General features: G+C 47.5%; 1 protein-coding gene across 2 annotated transcripts; it reads left to right on the top strand.

Moving 5' to 3' along the window:
- The first annotated feature begins 640 nt into the window (after window positions 1-640).
- Strip1 (striatin interacting protein 1) lies at window positions 641-19,244 on the top strand. 2 transcript variants are annotated; one of them, XM_040752070.1, is made up of 21 exons: window positions 641-849; window positions 3,849-3,954; window positions 4,649-4,723; window positions 5,024-5,158; window positions 5,259-5,379; window positions 6,384-6,452; window positions 7,630-7,736; window positions 7,846-7,973; window positions 10,158-10,340; window positions 10,715-10,932; window positions 11,816-11,881; window positions 11,987-12,050; window positions 13,006-13,077; window positions 13,794-13,868; window positions 14,054-14,151; window positions 14,589-14,715; window positions 14,918-15,018; window positions 15,690-15,756; window positions 16,210-16,314; window positions 16,831-17,035; window positions 18,312-19,244. In XM_040752070.1, the coding sequence occupies exons 1-21, from the start codon at window positions 670-672 to the stop codon at window positions 18,557-18,559; spliced, it is 2,550 nt and encodes an 849-aa protein (XP_040608004.1). In that variant the 5' UTR covers window positions 641-669; the 3' UTR covers window positions 18,560-19,244. The 2 variants fall into 2 exon arrangements, with proteins under 2 accessions (XP_040608004.1, XP_040608005.1); XM_040752071.1 differs by having other exon boundaries at window positions 3,885-3,954.
- Window positions 19,245-20,014: the final 770 nt, after the last annotated feature.

Below are 20,014 nucleotides of genomic sequence, written 5' to 3' on the forward strand. Positions count from 1 at the left end.
CCTGGTGTACAGAGGGAGTTCCAGGCCAGGGCTACACAGAGAAACCCTGTCTCAAAAAAGAAAACAAAAAAAAGAACCCCCCAACTCCAGCCCGTGCATTATTTTCTCTTTTGATATAGCGAGGTTTCAGAGGTGCCGCGGGTGGAATTATAATCTGATTAAAGCAAAACCAGGAGTTCCTAGGGCTGCACAAGGGGTTTCTTGCAGAGTCCTACAAACTTGCAGGTTTTCCAGCTGAGGGATGAGGGGGGGGGGAGCCATAATCAGTTGTTAATTTTACTAAAATTCTTCTCTGGTAGTAAGAGGTTTCAACTAGACCCCATGGGTAAGCGATTCCTTTCTCTACTAATTTCCCCTTTCTTCTTGCCTCACCTTGAACCGTGAGGACAGTGCAAAGTGGAGTAAGGAAGAGACCACTAAATAAACCGAAGTAGTTAAGTGTCACTGACAAAAAGGTACCTATAGGGATTCCTGCGAGCCCACTGGAAGGAGGGAGAAGAAACTAAACGACAAAGAAGCGAAAGACCTGGAGGTGATTGGCAGTTAGGGCTTTCAACACACACCGCCACACTGAATATGGCGATTGGGGAAATTTCCTGGAGGAAATCACGCGAGAGTTGCCTGACGGAGCCCGTCCGAGAATTGAGCCGGGGGTGTGGAGCAGCCAAGATGGAGCCGGCAGCCGCCGGTCCCGGCCCTTTGATTGTGAACAACAAGCAGCCCCAGCCACCACCTCCGCCGCCGCCTACCACCGCACAGCCTCCTCCCGGGGCGCCGAGGGCCGCTGGAGGCCTCCTGCCGGGGGGCAAAGCTCGCGAGTTCAACCGCAACCAGCGCAAAGACTCGGAGGTCAGCGGCAGGGGGGCGAGGCTGCTACTGGGCGGGTGGCAGAGGGGGTCCCGGGGCCGGGGCAGCTTCCGGGCCCAGCCCGGGCTTCCGGGTGGCTTGACAGGAGGGCTGGCGGCTGTCATTTTACGGAGAACCACGCCGCTAGGGAGACTGGCAGCTCCCGCGGCCCCGGGGAGGGAAGCCCGGAGCCCTGCCACGGACTCCTCTGCGGCCCGGGGGAAGGTCCGAGAGCCGGGGACAGCCCGTCTGCTCCCGGGGGTGTGGCCTGAGGCACAGCCCAGGGGACAGAGTAGGTGGTCTGCTCTCGGCCCCTCATCATTTCCGGCCCCTAATCGTGGGCGGGCGGTGGGAGACGCCAGTTGGCCGCGAAGAGACCCGAGAGAGTTTGGTGGGTGCTTAGAACAGGGCTTGTCTCTCTAGTGCTGCGCGGCCGCAGGTTGCTATAGTAGCAGAGAAAGCATACCGGGTTCCCTCCGAACTTTAAAGTCTGCAGGATCAGGCCATCGGCAGACACTGACAAGTATTTTCGTGTTCCCCGTGAACCCAGTGCTGAACTGTTAAGGATCAGAAGTACACAAAGGGCCCAGAATTCTCCTTGCTAGTGAGCTGTGATTCTCTTTGCCCGCCCAGTATGGAGCTATTCACCTCGCCCCAAGTTAAAATTCCTCCCACTGCTTCCGTTTGCAGAATTCATGAATGAACACACACCCTTCGCAGCATTTTAAGGCTTCTTAATCAGCACATTCATTCCCAGAGCACTTACGATGCACCTGAGACAACTCCCAGTGTGATGAGCTGTCAGGCACTTACTGAGAGGGAATTCCTCATTATCCGAATTTGATGCTCCAGCTTGAACCAGAGACTAATGATACTTACTGTCTTTAGACCTCTGAAATCGCTTCTTTTCAAGCCCTGCTAAAACATGTTGCAAATGAACAAGCCCTGGTTATGGAGGTTGAACTTAGAGTAGCCTTTTTGAAAAATCAGATGAACCCTTTACTGTGGGACAGTGGATCATCACTGGCTGCTTCTCAGTGATTGGTCAAGTATGAAGCAGTATGAAAGTTTTCAGTTGGTGAACACACCCTCTTTAATGACCAGACTTGTTCAGTTTTTCTGAAGAGGACTCTGAGAATCAAGCAATACAGACAGACTTCCTTTTTTAGATGTTTTAGGGGACCGGAGAGGTGGTTCAGTGGTTAAAAGCAGTTGCTGCTCTCTCAGAGGACCTGCATCCATATTGGATGGCTCACTACTGCCTCTAACTCCAGTTCCTAGGGATCCAGTACCCTCCTTCTGACCTCCATGGGAACTTGCATGTACACAGACAGACACATAAATACAGTAAATTAAAAAAAATTAGAACTGGCAAGATGGTCTAGCAGGCAGAGAAGCTTTAAATTTTCCTAAATAGATAAATACCCTTTCATGCATTTTATTATTATTTTGTGATGCTGAGAACCAAATTCCAAGCCTTGTGCAAGCTAGGCAAACACTGTACTGCCAAGCTTCATCCTCAACCTCCCATCGACATTTTAATTTCTCTTGCTACCTTTGGTTTCACCAGAGTCAACATCTGGAAGGCCATCAAATAGAGACCTATCTGTTTGCATCAGAGGTGCTGATGCTGCACACCTTCCTCCAGTGACAGCTGAAATTGGTCGTTTGGGGATCTGATCAGTGTCTAGAGGACAGGAGGCTGACATTGAAGAGAGCTCAATACGTGCGACATAAATTTTGTTAGTCTTCAAAAACAGTCAAGGCAGCCAAGCATGCCTCTAGTCTCAACACACAGGAAGCTGAGGAAGGGGGATCAGAGTTCAAGGCCAGCCTGGGCTGAACAGTAAAACCTTATCTCTACATAAATACATTGGGAGGGGATAAGAAAGGCTAATGGATTTTGTCATGAATATGATCACAATACATTGTGTAATGTGTACGAAGTTTTAAAAAAAACATAAGAAAAGTTCCCAGTGGATTTTTGTCATTTCCATTCAGTGAATGAAAAACTCAACCTCAGTAATGCGTGCTACTGTTGATTTTATTTGTGTTTTGGTGGTACTGGGATGTGAACCCAGGACCCTGCACATTAGGTAATCATTCTACCACTGAACTACATATCTAGCCTAGAAACTTAGTAGCTCGTAAAAGTGTTCACTGTTGTCCATTAATAAGGAGTATAGTTATTGTTTGGGGGTATATTATGCCATTTTGCCAGTGGTCATTATCTATTATAAGGTTCTCTCTGACCCCGCCCTCCATCTCACTTGCCCCCCCACAGTGTTGAAGATTAAGCTCAGGGTCTCCACATGCTAGACAAGGTCCCCTACACGGAATTGTAGCCTCTGGTCTTCCAGGTATATTTTAACCAAGACTGGTTTTATCCATTTTTTTTTCCTGCTGCTTCTCTCTTCCCAGTACAAGGCTTCCAAGATGGCATGTTCTCAGGAATCACCTGTCCCTAACAGATTCTCAGTGCATTCTCTCCTGTGTGTGGGAAGAAGGCCAATCTGTTCCGTTTCTGCTTTTTCTGTCTGTCAGTTCTCACTGAAAATTGAGATGAGAGCAGAGTGGCTGAGGGGTTCAATACTCCTTTGTCCTTAGCTGTTTATAGTCCACAGTTCAGAAAGAAGTGGAACTTCTAGATATTCAGTACTATATGGAATGGCCAGGCACTGCATAAAGTAGAAGTTTTGTGTTTATTTTGAACAAGTATGTAATGAATATCCTTGGCCAGTAAAACAGAGTTTCTGTTTCAAGGAATGTGCAGTCTCATGGAGAGGAGGATGATTAAAAAAAGAAACCCAGTGAATAATTATAGTTTATAGTAGATGTTTTGAAGGTGAAATACAGGCTGCTGGAGAGGACTTAGAGGAGACTTCAGCTAGTCCAGGAGACAAAGTGCTGTGATAAAATATCAAGAAAGTAGAGGCAGTGATGTCATGTAGTGCCACAGTGTCTCTGAGGCATTTGTGTTTATCCCTTTGTAAAACACTCAGGAGGATCTTTTATGTGAAGTTCTTTCCATTCATCAGGGATATTCTGAGTCTCCAGACCTGGAGTTTGAGTATGCTGACACGGACAAGTGGGCTGCAGAGCTCGCAGGTAAAGTATATTCTACAGGAGTTTTGACAGGGTTCTTCAGAAAATTAAGACTGGATATCCTTTTCTTCTAGTTATTCCTATCAATGATATACACAACATTGGTTAGCTATTCAACTCGGACTATGTGTCTTGTAATTTTGGATTATTCTTTATTTCTATAATTGATCTTGTTTTGAGTCAGCTGAATTGGTTAATGCCCAGTCCCAGGGTAAGGCAGTTAGTGGTGTTCCTTGCCATACACCCAACTGGACAGTGATCTCTCACATAGTAGTGAGTAATAGAAATGCTAGCAACTGGGCTTGAATCTTTGCACATCTGTTGCTACTACTGTTGTTGATGTATAAGGTGAGGTCAGCATGAGCTGCTTTTCCAGCCTTCATAATCTTTATTCAGGAGGTGACACTAAAGACATACTAAGGGTGATGGCCAGCTTCTGATGCAACACAGTCTAACACATGTCATAGAAATGCCCAGATATTACACTTATAGTTTCAAAGTGGCCAGTGTTATCTCTGTCGAGTACATCAGAGCACTAAGGCCTTCCCCACTCAGTAATTAGAAAGAGTAGCCTGAGAGTCATTGAGACTCAGGTAGGACTAGAGTTGGGGCTAGAAATGAATGCCTTAATTTCTCTGCTGTGTGTGAGAACTGATGTGGAGTGTGGTAATGGTGAGGAGACTTTGTTCTTTGACAGAGCTTTACAGCTATACAGAAGGGCCAGAGTTCCTGATGAATCGAAAATGCTTTGAGGAGGACTTCCGGATCCATGGTGAGATCATTTCCCCCACTTCTTGGTTCCATTCGTGCTGTATCAGGATAGTACAAGGTTTCTCTTCATCAAACTGATCTAAGATATCTAGAAATGTGAAAAAAATGTTGTGCTAGTTGTTCAAAGCCTGATGTGACATGTAGAATGGGTCTTCTGGGAATTCCAATTCACAGAACATCAGTGTGGCCTTATCCCTAAGGAAGGAGTAACGTCTTTCTTGTCCTGCTACTGTCCTGATTTGAAAGATTAACACAGTGAGGAATTATGTGGGTTCAGTTATAAGTGTCTCTTACCCTGCAGTGACAGACAAGAAGTGGACAGAGCTGGACACCAACCAACACCGTACCCATGCCATGAGGCTTCTGGATGGCTTGGAAGTCACTGCCCGGGAGAAAAGACTCAAGGTGGCCCGAGCGATTCTCTATGTTGCCCAAGGTACTATGGATGATGTCCCCAGGGGCCCCTGTCACCTCTGCCAGTGACAGTGCCTAGTTGTGTATGGAGGGGCTTGGTAAGCTCTGCCCTGTGTTTGTAGGAACCTTTGGAGAGTGCAGCTCAGAGGCAGATGTGCAGTTCTGGATGCGCTACAACATCTTTCTACTCCTGGAGGTGGGCACGTTCAATGCCTTGGTGGAGCTTCTGAACATGGAAATAGAGTGAGCACTTCTGTTGAGGGGCTTAAGTAGAGAAGGAAAGGGAAGGGGAGGGGAAGGGAGGGGAGGGGAGCAGTGGGAGGTGGGCCACAACTTGCAGAACTAACAACATTTGAGACAAGTAATAGGCCACTTAAGGTGAAGGGTCTGCTCTCAGGCTGTTTGGAACATACAGGGTTAAGTAATGAAGATGGTGCTTAATGCTTCCTTGGAAAACAATATAACAGAGAGAGATGAGAAAATATAATAATAGAGAGAGGTGAGAGGTTCCCATGTCGCTAAAAAGTAGTGATGGGTTCCTGTGCTGGTGCCACATGCTCTGTCATGCTGGAACACTGGTACCTGGGCAGGTTTTACCCATGTCCTAAACACCCCTTAGAAGGAAATTTCTCAACTTGAACTCCCCTGTGTATTTTCCCTTCAGCAGGACACCAAGCCTGAATCTGACATGTAAACACAACACAGTTTGTCACCTCTAGTCCTTTGTCTCATGGACAGGGCAGCCCAATGCTCATTTAAGGCCAACAGCCATCATAAACAAGGAAGATTGCTGTAAGTTGGAGGCCAGCCTAGTCTACATAGTAAGTTCCAGGGTAGCTAGAGCTGCGCAGTGAGATCATACCCAAAAACAAACCAACAAAATTAGAATCAAATAAATAGAGTAGTAACTGAAAACACTCACTGTGTACTACATCTTCAGGCACTATTCTCAGGACATTACGTATACTGAATCATGTTAATGACTCAAGTACCATTATCACCCTGATTTTGTAGATGAGACAACTAGGTAGAGAAGTTGACTACCTTGCCCACATATACCTAACTAGTAAACATTAGAGGCAGGATTCGCAGTCTGGTCCAGGGCTTGAGTTCTTAGCCAGTGTGGTGTCCTAGTGTCTCATGTAGCATCTAAACATACTAGCGTTTGTTGCCCGGTGGGACAGTATTTGTCAAGGGCATCGCTTCTCTCCCTTGCCCTGTCAAGCTGATTCAGATCTCTCCTGCAGTAACAGTGCCGCATGCAGCAGTGCAGTGAGGAAGCCTGCCATCTCCCTGGCTGACAGCACAGACCTGAGGTGAGACAAGCTAGGAGCCTGGTACCCTAAGCCAGAGAGTGAGCTCAGAGCAAGGCTGAGTGTTTCTTAGCGGTGTGTTCATTCCTTTTGCACATTAATCAGCTCAAGTGATAGGCTCACTGGGAGTCATTACAGACCTTGATGAGGCTCCGTCTTAGGGGAAGGGAGGAGAAGGGAGGAGCCTGGAAAACCCAGAGGAAATCTAGGGTCAAGCCACTTAATAGAACTGCTAAGAAGTTGGTTGTAGAGGTTTTGTTTGTTTGTTTTTGTTTTTCGAGGTTTCTACGCAGGGTTTCTCTGTGTAGCTTTGAAGTCTCCTGGGTCTTGATTTGTAGACCAGGCTGGCCTTGAACTAACAGAGAACCTCCTGCCTCTGCCTGCCCAGTGCTGGGATTAAAGAAGTGTGCCACCACCGCCTGCAGTTGTAGAGTATATGGACAAAAACCAGGGCGTTGCTCTTGGGCTCCCACTGCCCGTGGTGCACAATCCTCATTTATATTGGGTTATCCTGACAATGCAACTATACTTCATGACTGCACTGGAATAGCAACTAGCTGCTGAAGAACAGGGCCATCTTCCCATGGTTTAGGGTTGAAATCTGTGGTTCTCCTCTCTGTAATCAGGGCTCTGCATTTCACCTCCTGTTTTTCACTGTCCTGGTAAACCATGCCCTCCCATCTGTAATCCTGCCCTGCTTTGACATTAGTCACTTAACTCTAGTCACATTTGTTTTTCTTCTCAGGAGGCTTAGGGCATCAGATTCTTTAGGCCATTTTTGCTGATATTTGTGAGCTTTGAGTAAGCTCTTTTTAGACACTTGGAATACAGGATGAGTTATAGTCTTGGCCAGAGCAAGGATCCTCAGGTGTCACTTCTCTTCTTGAGTTTTCTCTGTATCACAGCCTTTTCCTGTCTCGTGCATGGATGATTACCTCTCAGCCAGGAAGTGAGAAAGCCCAAGGGTTCCTCCTTCACATTTTTGTTTGTTTGAGACTAACTCCATACATGATCTAGGCCAGCCTAGAGCTCACTATGTAACCCAGGCTGTCCTGAAACTTGAGACCCTCCTGCCTCAGCTTTCCAAGAACTGGTATTGCAAGCATACACCATCACTCTTAGCTGAGAGTACCCCTTGGTCCTCTGTCTTGCTCTCTTATGAGCTGGTTCATATGCTCAGGGTTCTGCTCAACATCATGTACCTGATTGTGGAGACTGTTCACCAGGATTGTGAGGGTGACAAGGCCGAGTGGAGAACAATGCGACAGACCTTCAGAGCTGAGCTGGGTAGGACCCTGGGGATCCTCTGTTAAAGGCTTGCCTGAGAGCTGAGACTGGAGAGCTTTGGGTGGGTCCTGTGCTGCCTGGGGTCCTGATATCTTTGAGTCACTTCCAGGCTCCCCTCTGTATAACAACGAGCCATTTGCCATCATGCTGTTTGGGATGGTGACCAAATTTTGCAGTGGCCATGCTCCCCACTTCCCCATGAAGAAAGTTCTCTTGCTGCTCTGGAAGACTGTATTGGTGAGTACCTTCTTGGGGGCACTTATATGCTAGGAGAGGAGGCAGGAAAGAGACATCTTTGCGTGGTTGACCCTCTGTATCTGTGGATTCTCATCCATATATGCATCTAAATGCAGGCCATAGAATGAGGTTTGCAATTGTACTGACTGTACAAACTTTGTTGTTATTACTCCCTAGCTAGTATAGCAATGATTTATGTAGCTGTAGGTATTACAAATGATCTAGAAATGATTTCAAGCTTGCAGAGGGTTGGGCCTAGGTCATATGCAAATACCATTCTATCTTCTGAGAGACGTGATATCTTCCTGTTCGAGAGGGGTGAGGGGACATTCCTGAATTATGTGAATATGTAGCTGCTTGGTTTAAAAAGTATTTCATTAGTGGTATTACAATTGAACCAAGGACCTTGTACATGATAGGCAAACAGACTCCATTACTTACACTGGTACTCTTTTTACTTTTTGTTTATTTGCTTATTTCCTGTACATGTGAGTATGTATTTGGTATGTGTATGTGGTACATGTACACATATGTATAGCTGCACACATCCATGCTCAGAGACAAGAGTTTCCTGCTCTATAATTCTTTGCTGTATTCGCATATGGCAGAGACTCTAAGCTGGCTGCCAGCACAATCCCACAGTCCTGCTATGCCCACTCAACTCTGTTGGGGTTACAGGCCAATGTGTGACTTACCTTACATGGGTCCTGGAGATTTAAACTCAGTTCCTCATCTTTTCGAAGCAAGTGCTCTTACCCACCAAGCCACCCCCTCAGCTGTTCACTTTCTTACCCACCAAGCCACCCCCTCAGCTGTTCACTTTTTGTCTAAGGTCTGACCTGAAATTTGGAATATTCCTGTCTCAGCCTCATCAGTATCTGCTACCAGGCTCAGTTTTTAAGAAGTTCTAAAAAAGAAATGAAAGAAATTCAGGGCATGGTGGCGCATGCCTTTAATCTCAGCACTCAGGAGGCAGAGGCAGGCAGACCTCTATGAGTTTGAGGCCAGCCTGGTCTACAGAATGAGTTTTAGGACAGCAAGGGCTTCATGGAAAAAAAGTGCTGAATAGGGGCAGGCAGGTCCTGGCCTTCAAGTCATACTAGCTTGGCTCCCTGACTTTTGTTAAGGCCATTACATACAGCCGCTCCATCCTCAAACATAGTGTCTCTTTGGAGACCATCGGAAGCCTGTGTTTGTAAAGTGGTTTGAGGCAAAGATGGGCTGCTGTAGTTGTAGTCCATTGGGCAGAGCTCTCATTTGAAGGAAGCAAGACTGAGCCTCTAGCTAGCCTGTTTCCCAAGGGTGTGAAATGGACTGTTCCTACATGGGGAATAAGGAGATGGATGCTGGGAGAACTGGCCACCACAGTTAGCATGGGGGCATTGTCAGATACCAAGCCCAGGGAAAGCAGGGAGCCCTCTCTCCAGGAGGAGCACTGTGCTAAGTGGGGCTCCCCCCTTTGCTCTGTAGTCAGAGCTTAGTGAGTTTAGAGCCTCTTAGGATATGCAAGCTTTATCTTGACCAGACCTGCTGGTTCCTCAGGAAGCCTCACTAAACTGAGAGGAAAGCTGAGTTGCTCAGACACAGTGGCGCTAAGCAGCCTCAGTGACTACAGGCCTAGAGCTTGAGCTTCTAGTGAATTTAGACAGGTTTTTATTTTTTTTAGGATATTATTTTATTTGAGCAATGCATAGTATGTTTTAGTTTTGTTTGCAAGACTGACATGTACAGTTTTGAAGTATCAGTCTGATGACATTCATAGGAACTGCCTCTTCTCTACTTTTTGCTTATTTGGTTTAAAGACATGGTCTCTGTGTAGTCTTGAGTAGCCTGCACTTGCTATGTACACCAGACTGGAGTTAAAATTGTGATGATCTTCCTGCTTCTGCCTTAGAAGAGCTGGGATTATCAGTATGTGCCACCACACCATGCTCAGTCAGAGACTATAGCGTATGTACAGAATCGCATGTGTCCTGCACCAGCTTCCAGCAGCTGGTGTTTCATTCTTTTTGCTCCCTTTTCTCTTGTTCCTTGTTCAGAGCACTGAATTCTCCTTGGATGGCTTTAGTTTTTGTCCAAGGGGCTGTGCGGGTCTCTATAAAGGTTTGGGTTCTGATGGTGTCACGCATAATGACATCAACAAGGGCACGATGACCTAGGCTCTGCACCTCCATTTTTACACAGTGCACACTGGGTGGCTTTGAGGAGCTGCAGAGCATGAAGGCTGAGAAGCGTACTCTCCTTGGCCTTCCCCCACTCCCTGAAGATAGCATCAAGGTGATCCGCAATATGAGGGCTGCCTCGCCACCAGCCTCTGCCTCAGACCTGATTGAGCAGCAGCAGAAACGGGGCCGACGGGAGCACAAGGTGAGGCAGCAGAGGGCTCCAGGACTCCCGATAGATCTCAGAGTACACTCGGGGTGTGGTGTGGTGGGAGCTCATGCCCCTGAGGCAAGCAGGGTATTGGAAATCTCAGCTGATATCAGGCTGATTAGCAGGAGTTGTCTCTGCCTCTACTGCAGCCCCAGGCCCAGTATGTAGTGAATACTTAGACCATGGCAGCTTTTGAGGGCTGGAACAAGAAGTGATTTGTCACTTCATTCTAGTCTTAGTTTCCTTCTCTGTATTCTCCAGCGTCACAGCTCCCTATCTGATACCTTTCTGTTCCATTTCAATTGTTTCCCTCTGCCATCATCTCATTAGTTGTCTGGCTTTCTGGGCTCCCTTCCTTGTGCTTTCAGGCTCTGATAAAGCAGGACAATTTAGATGCCTTCAATGAGCGGGATCCCTATAAGGCTGATGACTCTCGAGAAGAGGAAGAGGAGAATGACGATGACAACAGCCTGGAGGGGGAGACATTTCCCCTTGAGCGAGACGAGGTGATGCCTCCCCCACTACAGCACCCTCAAACTGACAGACTTACCTGCCCAAAAGGGCTCCCTTGGGCTCCCAAGGTCAGGTGAGTCTCAGAGTTCTAGAATAGTCTTCTGGAAGCCCTCATATCCTCAGGCCAGTGCTGACCTGAGCTCCTCTGCAAGGCTATAAGATGACCTTAAATTATCCTGCGCCATCCTGGGCACATCTGTGAGGATGGTCTTGTTGATAGCACACAAATAATCCTTGTGCAGCTCCTGTGTCAGTAATTTGAACTGGTCAAACTTGATAGTGAAAAGAGATAGGGGAAAAATAAAGTGTGTATTTAGGCAAACCTATCCCCACTCATATTGGAGTTGTATTTGGCTTTTTATATGAAAATGATAGATGGAGAATTTCATAAAACCACTTAATGCATTGAGCAGTATCCTTGGGTGAGTCAATAGATGGAAAGGTAGCTGGAGATGTGTATCTTAATAGGCAGCAGCTTGTGTTATGAGCTGAATAGATGTGTATATGAACTGGTGTAAAAGGGGTAAGTCCTCAGCTGTCTGGGTTTGTGAGAAGAATGTAGAACCCAAAAAGCCAAGGTGTTTCTGTTGAGACAAGAAAATGACCCGTGTGAAGTCTGTAACATATCTCTTACACTTCTTAGTGTATGAAAGTATTAAGTATTACTATTGTTTGAATAAATTGTGCTTTTAAGTTTAATATACCTCCCTGATTTTGAGTTAGCTAGCCATGCATATTATAGAAATATAAACATACTTCAAGTTTATGAACACAACAAATTATGTAAAAATCAAAGTAACTGGAATTCAGGTTTTTCCCCTTATTGTAAGATACCTTTCCTTGTCATGGAGTCACAATTTGAAGATGCTTTGTCTATTAGAACACAGGCCTGTGACAATGGCATACCCTGAAACAATACTTGGTAAAAATATGTCCCTCTTTTCTTCCTTTGGTAGAGAGAAAGACATTGAGATGTTCCTTGAATCCAGCCGCAGCAAGTTCATAGGCTACACTCTAGGCAGGTGAGTGTGAAGTGAGTTTCATTTGAGGTTAATTTGCCTGGCCGTGGGGCAGAGGACAGGTGCTTGGATGTCTGGGCTCAGCACAAGGCTTTCTTTATTCTCCAGTGACACCAACACTGTGGTGGGGCTGCCAAGGCCAATCCACGAAAGCATCAAGACACTGAAACAGGTAAGTGGCCCTAAGGGAACTTTTGGCCTTTAGTCCCAGGTGAATAAAGTGAGAAGAGACAGGCCTTTCAAGGTTATTGTCTGCCAGCAAGAACTGGGAAGGGACAGGCCTTTCAAGGTTATTATCTGCCAGCAAGAACTGGGAAGCACCTCTTCTTAAGGGTGACATCTTTTAGGGATGCGTTACATATCAGCCTTAGAGTTGAAGGAGCCCATGATTAGGCTTCCCTTTTCCTTAGTCAAGTTCTAAGGTTTGAGAGGAGTTGCAGGTGGAGATGACATTGTCAGCGTCGCTGTTCATAGAATGGTTGGGAAGCAACACAGGCCTGTGATAGTAGCACACCTTCATGAGTGCTAAGAGCGTATTTTAGAAATCAAGTGGGCTCAGTTACCCAGTCCCAGACAGCTAGAGAGCCAAAGGTTCTCAGCAGGCAGCCAGGTCAGTCTAAAGCAGGGGTGGGGCCAAGAGCATCTTGCTTTTCTCCTGTGCTCCCTGGTGGGAAGGAGCTGTGGGTATAAGGATGAGGTGTGGGGTGGAGGGGAGACACTGGGGATCAGGAGTGTTTCTGATATATCTGGACTGTAGTATTTTTAAGTCCAGTTTTGAAATTGGTAGTACCACGTGGTCTCTGCAGCTTGGCTGTTTGAGCACACAGTTACTTTTGCCTCTGTTGTCTTTTGCTCCTGTCAGTTTTGCTTTTGAAAGCCCTTCCCCGCACTGTAGTTTGCTTTTTGCTAATCTACTGTGGGTTTTTCACAGAGGCTGACAGAAGTAGATGCCTCCTTAGAGAGCTTTTATAAGTTTGTAGTTTCTTAGGGATCTTGGCTGTGACTTAGCCCTCTCTTAGAAGACCAAAATAAAATCTTGGGTCTTTGCCAGATTGAGGGGGGCGGGTAGTGTGGCCAGAGAGCAAGGATGTTTTTCTCAGCACCATATTCCCTGCCTCTCTCTTCAGCACAAGTACACATCAATTGCAGAGGTCCAGGCACAGATGGAGGAGGAATTCCTTCGCTCTCCTCTCTCAGGGGTGAGTTTAGGTGCCTACAGCCATGGCGTTCCCAACTGCTCTCAGTCTCTGAACTGGGCCTGGTCCACAAAGCTGCTCCTTGACTCAGCCTCTAAGGATTCCAGTCCTTATCCTGCTCTTTCAGTCCCTGAACAGCAACTTGAATACAAAACTTGATCTCTTGGTGCTTTGTTCTCTGCTTGAAAGAAAAAGAGCAGTGATAGACTAGTGCCTTTATTGTTATTTACATGTTTGTTTATTTGAGATAGCATCTATCTGTAACCCAGATGGCCTCACTCTACAGATCAGAATGGCCTCAAATACCTCTCAGCCTAACCAGTGTTGCGGTTACAGGTGTTTGTCAACATGCATGACTGTGGTACCTTATGAAGAACGCTGTAAGAATTAACTAAACTGCTGGGCGTTGGTGGCACACGCCTTTAATCCCCGCACTCGGGAGGTAGAGGCAGGTGGATCTCTGTGAGTTCGAGGCCAGCCTGGTCTATAGAGCGAGTTCCAGGACAGCCTCCAAAACAATACAGAGAAGCCTTGTCTCAAAAAACAAAAAAAGAATTAACTAAACTATCCAAGTGAAGTTCCTGCCATGCTGTATTTTCAGAACCTCCTGTCATTATCATCACTCTTCACTGCCACTCTTCACTTTGATGCTTAGAGGTGCTGGCTCAGGAGACTGTAGTCTGGACATAGGTTTTTGTGTTTGTGACTTTGTATTAAAGGGAGAAGAAGAAGTTGAGCAAGTTCCTGCAGAAACCCTCTACCAAGGCTTGCTCCCCAGCCTGCCTCAGTATATGGTGAGTACTCTGTCTGGAACCTCTCTCGGGGTGATCAGTGGGCACCTGTGATGAGATATCCTATAGGCTGATCTCCTTCACCCCACAAGGCTCCTGCCACCTGCAGACCTGCACGAGTCCCACTTCTCAGGACTCCATTATGGCCCTGGGCTCTGATGCCCATCTGAGTGGTCTGCTTTTCCCAGATTGCCCTCCTGAAGATCCTACTGGCTGCAGCTCCCACATCAAAAGCCAAAACGGACTCAATCAACATCCTGGCAGATGTTCTGCCTGAGGAGATGCCGTGAGTATCAGGGCTATGAATGGGTAGAAGGAGGAGGGCCAGTGTGTTTCAGGTTGGTTTCTTTTGTTGGCCTAGCTTTGCTGCAGGTTAAGTCTAGGGTATTTCTGATTCAGACAAAGGAAACTACTAGATACGTTTCTATGGCTAGAGAGATGGCGTAGCCTGAATCTCAGCAAGACTGTCACTGAGTGAGCTTCTAGTAAATTAGAAACTCCAGTTTTCCTTTGTAAAATAGATGGGCAGCATCATGGGGAAGATAGAAGTTGTACCAGGCTGGATCGCTTGGGAGATGGGTAGATGGATCCCTAAGACTGACCTCTGAAGTGTTTGTGGGGTTTGGGCCTTTGCCAGAGGGTTCTGGAATCCATCCCCGCTATGGACGCCTAGGAAGAAGGTGGTGTGTGTGCTGGTGACTCATAAGGCACTTGTGTTTCTAGCACCACAGTGTTGCAGAGCATGAAGCTGGGGGTGGATGTGAACCGCCACAAGGAGGTCATTGTTAAGGCCATATCCGCTGTGCTGCTGCTGCTGCTCAAGCACTTTAAGTTGAACCACGTCTACCAGGTACCTGTAGGGTCTGCTGCCTTCATGTGCACTGGGCCTGTGCCTTAGTCCATGATGCTCCCTAGCCCGAGAATAGGGCTTGGCTTTTGAGCCCACTTAAGCTCTGCGTGAGCATTCTAGTATGAGATTCTCCAGCCAAGGCTTTTTGTCTCTAGAGAAAAGAGAATAAGAGGCATGCTTATTTTTCTTCTTTTGTTTTCAGTTTGAATACATGGCTCAGCACCTGGTCTTTGCCAACTGTATCCCTTTGATCCTGAAGTTCTTCAATCAAAACATTATGTCCTACATCACTGCCAAGAACAGGTGATAAGGACCAGGGAGGGCCAAGAAAGGGTAAAATAGGCAGATGACAGGACTTCCATCTGGCCTCTCCATTGAGACTCTTCAACAGACGTTTTTCTGAGCATCTCTGAGTCAACACTTTGTCAGGAGACAAAATGAATGACAGTGTGCCGGTTTTGAGGTTAGCTAGTCTAGTGACTTTGTGTTTGACCAGGAGGCTCTCATCCTAAGCTCTAGAACTGCCTTTCCTACCACTTCTATCCTCCTTCCCTTTCCCCTCCCAGTTCTCCGAAGGAGCTTGGCCTTGAGCACTGTAAAGCTTTGTCTGATACTTAACCCACCTTGTGCCCACTGAACCTGATAACACCTGCTTATCAGTGTGAGACATCACAAGGGAAGTGTTGGGTAGCTGTGGCTTCTAAGAGGGCTTGGCATAAATCAGTTGTCCTGAGCCCCTCCTCCTAGATTCATGTTATGGGGAAAGCTGCAATAGTGTCTCCATCCCTTCCAATTACTAATTAGATTACAAACTGATCCAGTCACAGGGAAGTTGTGCACATGTATTGTAGCAGATAGTTCCTCATCTTATAGTCAGGGAACCTGGGTTAGAGCAAGTGAGGTAGATTGCTACTTCTGCTTCTAGCAGACCCAGCCTTTGCTCACAGTGTGCACCTGTGTCTTGCGTTCTGCAGCATTTCTGTCCTGGATTACCCTCACTGCGTGGTAAATGAGCTTCCAGAGCTAACTGCAGAGAGTCTGGTGAGTGACTGGGATCGCCCTGACTATTCCTTTGGTATGAGGGTTGCCTCCTCAATGAAAAGGTCACCTTTGGCTTTTAAAGTGCCAGAGATGCCTATAGAGTCCGGGAGGGATGTTGTAGAGCGGAACGATTGGGGATAGGTTAGAGTTCGTCAGGGAGCATGCTCTGCAGGGGCTGCTAACCTAGAACTTGCCTGCTCAAGCTGCCTGCATCTTCCCACATAGTCTGGGGCTATGGTTCCTAGTTGTTTGGCCCATGTTTCCTCAGGGAAAGTTGAGTTCCTGCTTCTCTGTCAGCTTGTGGGGTGGAGTTTCCCTTTGGCTGTGAGACCGGGACCTTGGTGCTAGAAGCGTTGACACATGGCCACTGCAATATATTTGTCAAGGCCGTTGGACACTGCTGAGCGGCCTGTGGCTGTGAGAGTTGTGACTGTCTCTGGCTTTTACCTGCAGGAAGCTGGTGACAACAACCAGTTTTGCTGGAGGAACCTCTTTTCTTGCATTAATCTGCTTCGGATCTTGAACAAGCTAACAAAGTGGAAACACTCAAGGACCATGGTGAGTCACTGCTGCAGCAGGCCTGTGCAGTGCTCCCTCACTGGGACAGGGAGTCCTCAGGGTGGGGCTTTTGAGGCAGCATCATCCTCACTCAGTTCTGCAGACATCTGGTTCTTTGCTGAGTTGAAGCAGAAGCTGGGAGAGACTGTCAGTCATGCACTGAAACAAACTCACCCTTATGGATACATCTTCCGTAGCCTCTTGATCCTGATTGGGAAATGATAATCAGGGGCCTGAGAGCTGCCTTAACCCTGGGATGCCTTTGGGACAGGGCTGGTCCATGAATTCTCAGAAATGAGATTACAGAGTGATGCATAATTAGGGTGACCAACCTTTGTGGTTTGCCTGTAGCTGTGTTTCAGTGCTTAAAGTTTTCTCTGTGTACCAGCAAACCAGTGAGTTCAAGAGAAACTGCATGGCTTGTCACTGTGTCCTACCCAGGAAGTATTAAGTGACCGTGTAGTGGCACACACACTCACTCCTGTCCTCTCCATGGCTGCCACTGTGTCCACACAGATGCTGGTGGTGTTCAAGTCGGCGCCCATCCTGAAGCGGGCCCTGAAGGTGAAGCAAGCCATGATGCAGCTCTATGTGCTGAAGCTGCTCAAAGTGCAGACCAAGTACCTGGGGCGGCAGTGGCGCAAGAGCAACATGAAGACCATGTCTGCCATCTACCAGAAGGTGCGGCATCGCCTGAACGATGACTGGGCGTACGGCAATGGTGAGGCCACTTGGGAAGCCAGATTGGAAGAGGGTGGGGCAAGGTACTCTTGACTCCTTGCCTGTGGTACCTTTGTTGTTTCTGCCCTGAGGCACAGAAGGGGGCCTGGCTAGCTGAGCGGTGGTGATGCACACCTTTAATCCCAGCATTTGGGAGATAGAGGCAGGTGGATCTCTGTGAGTTCAAGACCAGCCTGGTCAAAAAAAAAAAAAAAAAAAAAAAAAAAAGGAGCCTGGCTCTAGTTTTTGTGGCACCAAGAAGGGAGCCCCAGGCAAGACTGGAAAGCTGCTCAGTGTCTGTGGTCATCTGTTTCTCTGTCTCTCCACTCTAAATAATGTCTTTTCTAGAAATTGCCGTGAGATTTTGTCCTCTCATCCCAAATGCAGCTGCCTTCCTGCTGCCTAAACCCAGTAGCTCCTGACCAGCTCTGACTCTGGTTTCTCCCCCTCGATCTGCCTCTGCTTTGGTTCCTGTATTTCCCACATAATCACCCTATACTGTTGCCTCCTGAGTAAAAGTCCTGATCAGCTTCTTATTTCCCTTAGGAATGAGGTCAAACGCTAAGACAGGGAAGGGACACTCACTCACTTCCCTGGTCCCATAGTCCACAGCTTTCTCTTTCAAACCCATTATCTGCTGGCAGCAACCTCTGTCACACCAAGGACTCTAGGCACAGAGTATAGTTCCTCAGTACCTGCTGAGGGTTGCTGTGCAGACCCAAACATACATGGATGCCTGTGCTCTTGAGTGTGCCCTCTGTCAGAATAGACTGTACAGGTACAGAAGGCCGCTACACTTAGTCCCTGAGCGTTAGCATGTCACTTCCTGTTTCTGGGCCTCTGGATACCTATGTTATCTTCTCCTAGTCTAACTGTTCTCTGGGTGTTTCTGTGTGTTACATTGTTGCAGTCACAACACTGCAACACTATATGAAGCATCCGAGCTCAAGGTAGCACATGGCTTCTTGTGTCCCAAACAAACGAGGGAGTCTCCCGGCTGTACTTCCGTCCCCTAGAGCCAAGGAGACTTCATTTAGAAAAAGTGTTTATTTCCAGGGACTCTCCAATCTGGGTCTACATATTTTGGGGGAACAAACCTCTTTCTCAGTAGGTCTGGATATTCTCCTTATATTTGACTATCCTCTACTTCTGGGAAAGAATTTGTATTTATCTTCCTGAGTGTGGTGTTTGGAGGTAATCTGGTTAAAGGTCATACCCTTTCTCGTGTGGAACTGCTATAGGGCTGGACTCCTAACTGGGGCTCTGCTTTGTCCCAGATCTTGATGCCCGGCCTTGGGACTTCCAGGCAGAGGAATGTGCCCTCCGTGCCAACATCGAACGCTTCAATGCCCGGCGCTATGACCGGACCCACAGCAACCCTGACTTCTTGCCAGTGGACAATTGCCTGCAGAGCGTCTTAGGCCAGCGGGTAGATCTACCTGAGGACTTCCAGATGAACTATGACCTGTGGCTAGAAAGGGAAGTCTTCTCTAAGCCCATTTCCTGGGAAGAGTTGCTGCAGTGACTGTGAATCTCATCATCCGGAGGGACTGTTCTCATCATTGCTGCAGTGCTCCTGTTACCCTCCAGGTGGCAGCACAGCTCCGTTGAGTCCTCCACAGCCAGCCTGTGAGTAAATCTAGGTTGGCCTCTGGTTGATTCCCAGCATCCTACTCAGGAGCAGTCATCTCCAAGCTGGGCTCTACTCTTCTTCCACCCCCCCTCCACCCCCCCCACCCCTCCCACCCCCCCCCGTTTCTACCCTCCCCTCTTGGATGTGATTGACTGCAACTCATTTCACAGTTAGCCCTGGGCTGGGAAAAGCTGAGACGGACCTTGCATCCCTTCTCATCAGCAGCTGCATCTCAAGGTCCCGCTGACTCCTGAGCAGCTTTGGCATGTCAGTTGGTCAAGGAGGGGTTGGTGTGAGGGCCAAGAATAGAAAGTCAGCACCTTGGTTGTGTCCTGGGGTGTCGATGCCATTCCAGCATCCTACTCAGTTTTGTCCAGAAGTGATAGATACCACAGCTTCTGTTCCCTGGTTTTGGATGTGATAAAAGACAGAGTAAGGCTTCCCAAAGCCAGAGGTGCCAGTTTCCTCTTGATTGCCATGACCTGTAAATATATAAAACTCCGTGTGTTCTCTTGTGTCATGGTGGGGTTTTTAATGTGTTTGTGTATTCTGTTTACATTAAAAGAAAGCAAAACTCTCCCTGTCGCCTTGTCTCTGGGGGCTAGGGATGTAGCTCAGGTGGCAGAGTGCTTGCATAGCAGGTGAGAAGCGCTGGGTTTGGTCTGCAGATCTCCAGTTCTCTGAAGTGCCACTGCACACCAATATGATAGACTCCCACTTAACCCCTGCCTGCCTGCTCTCCCCTCTATCATAGAGGGAAGGAGGAGTTGGTACTTGGTCATCTGCACACATCACTCTGGGATTGTCTTAGGATTCTGGGTTGCTGGGGTTCTGAACTACTGGCCTTGCTATAGTTTCTGTAGAAACCTCAGATTTCTCAGAATCATACTCCTGAGTGATGGCCAGTTAGTGCTAGGTTAAAGCCGAGTCAGTTAATTGGGTCTTCGTTGGAACAGAGGTGTTTGGGACAAAGGGGGAAGTCCCATGGTGGGAGAGTGGTAGCTTGTGGCTCCTGTGGCTAAGGGAGAAACAAGGGAAATGTGTCACTTTGATTCATTTGATTCCTGGGACCTCACTTGACTCAGGTTCCTGATCATGTCTGCCTCAACCTTATTATTTATACAGTGTTCTACCTACAGGCCTGAACAGGGCACCAGATCTCATTATAGATGGTTGTGAGCCACCATGGGGGTGCTGGGAATTGAACTCAGGACCTCTGGAAGAACACCTAATGCTCTTAACCTCTAAGCTACCTCTCCAGCCCCCTGGCTCAACCTTCTTTTTCTTCAGGTTCATCCTCCTTGTGGCTTTAGTGACAGGGCTGTTCTTATTCATGATTCCCAGAAG

Source organism: Mesocricetus auratus, unplaced genomic scaffold, assembly GCF_017639785.1.
Source record: "Mesocricetus auratus isolate SY011 unplaced genomic scaffold, BCM_Maur_2.0 Super-Scaffold_100009, whole genome shotgun sequence".
NCBI lineage: Eukaryota > Metazoa > Chordata > Mammalia > Rodentia > Cricetidae > Mesocricetus > Mesocricetus auratus.

Bases quoted from the DNA above. Each gene is read 5' to 3' on its own strand.
- Strip1 (XM_040752070.1), top strand. From the start codon at position 670: ATGGAGCCGGCAGCCGCCGGTCCCGGCCCTTTGATTGTGAACAACAAG. The intron at 11,882-11,986 runs GTGAGTGTGAAG...TTTATTCTCCAG, and splicing joins ATAGGCTACACTCTAGGCAG to TGACACCAACACTGTGGTGG. The intron at 15,019-15,689 runs GTGATAAGGACC...TGCGTTCTGCAG, and splicing joins TACATCACTGCCAAGAACAG to CATTTCTGTCCTGGATTACC.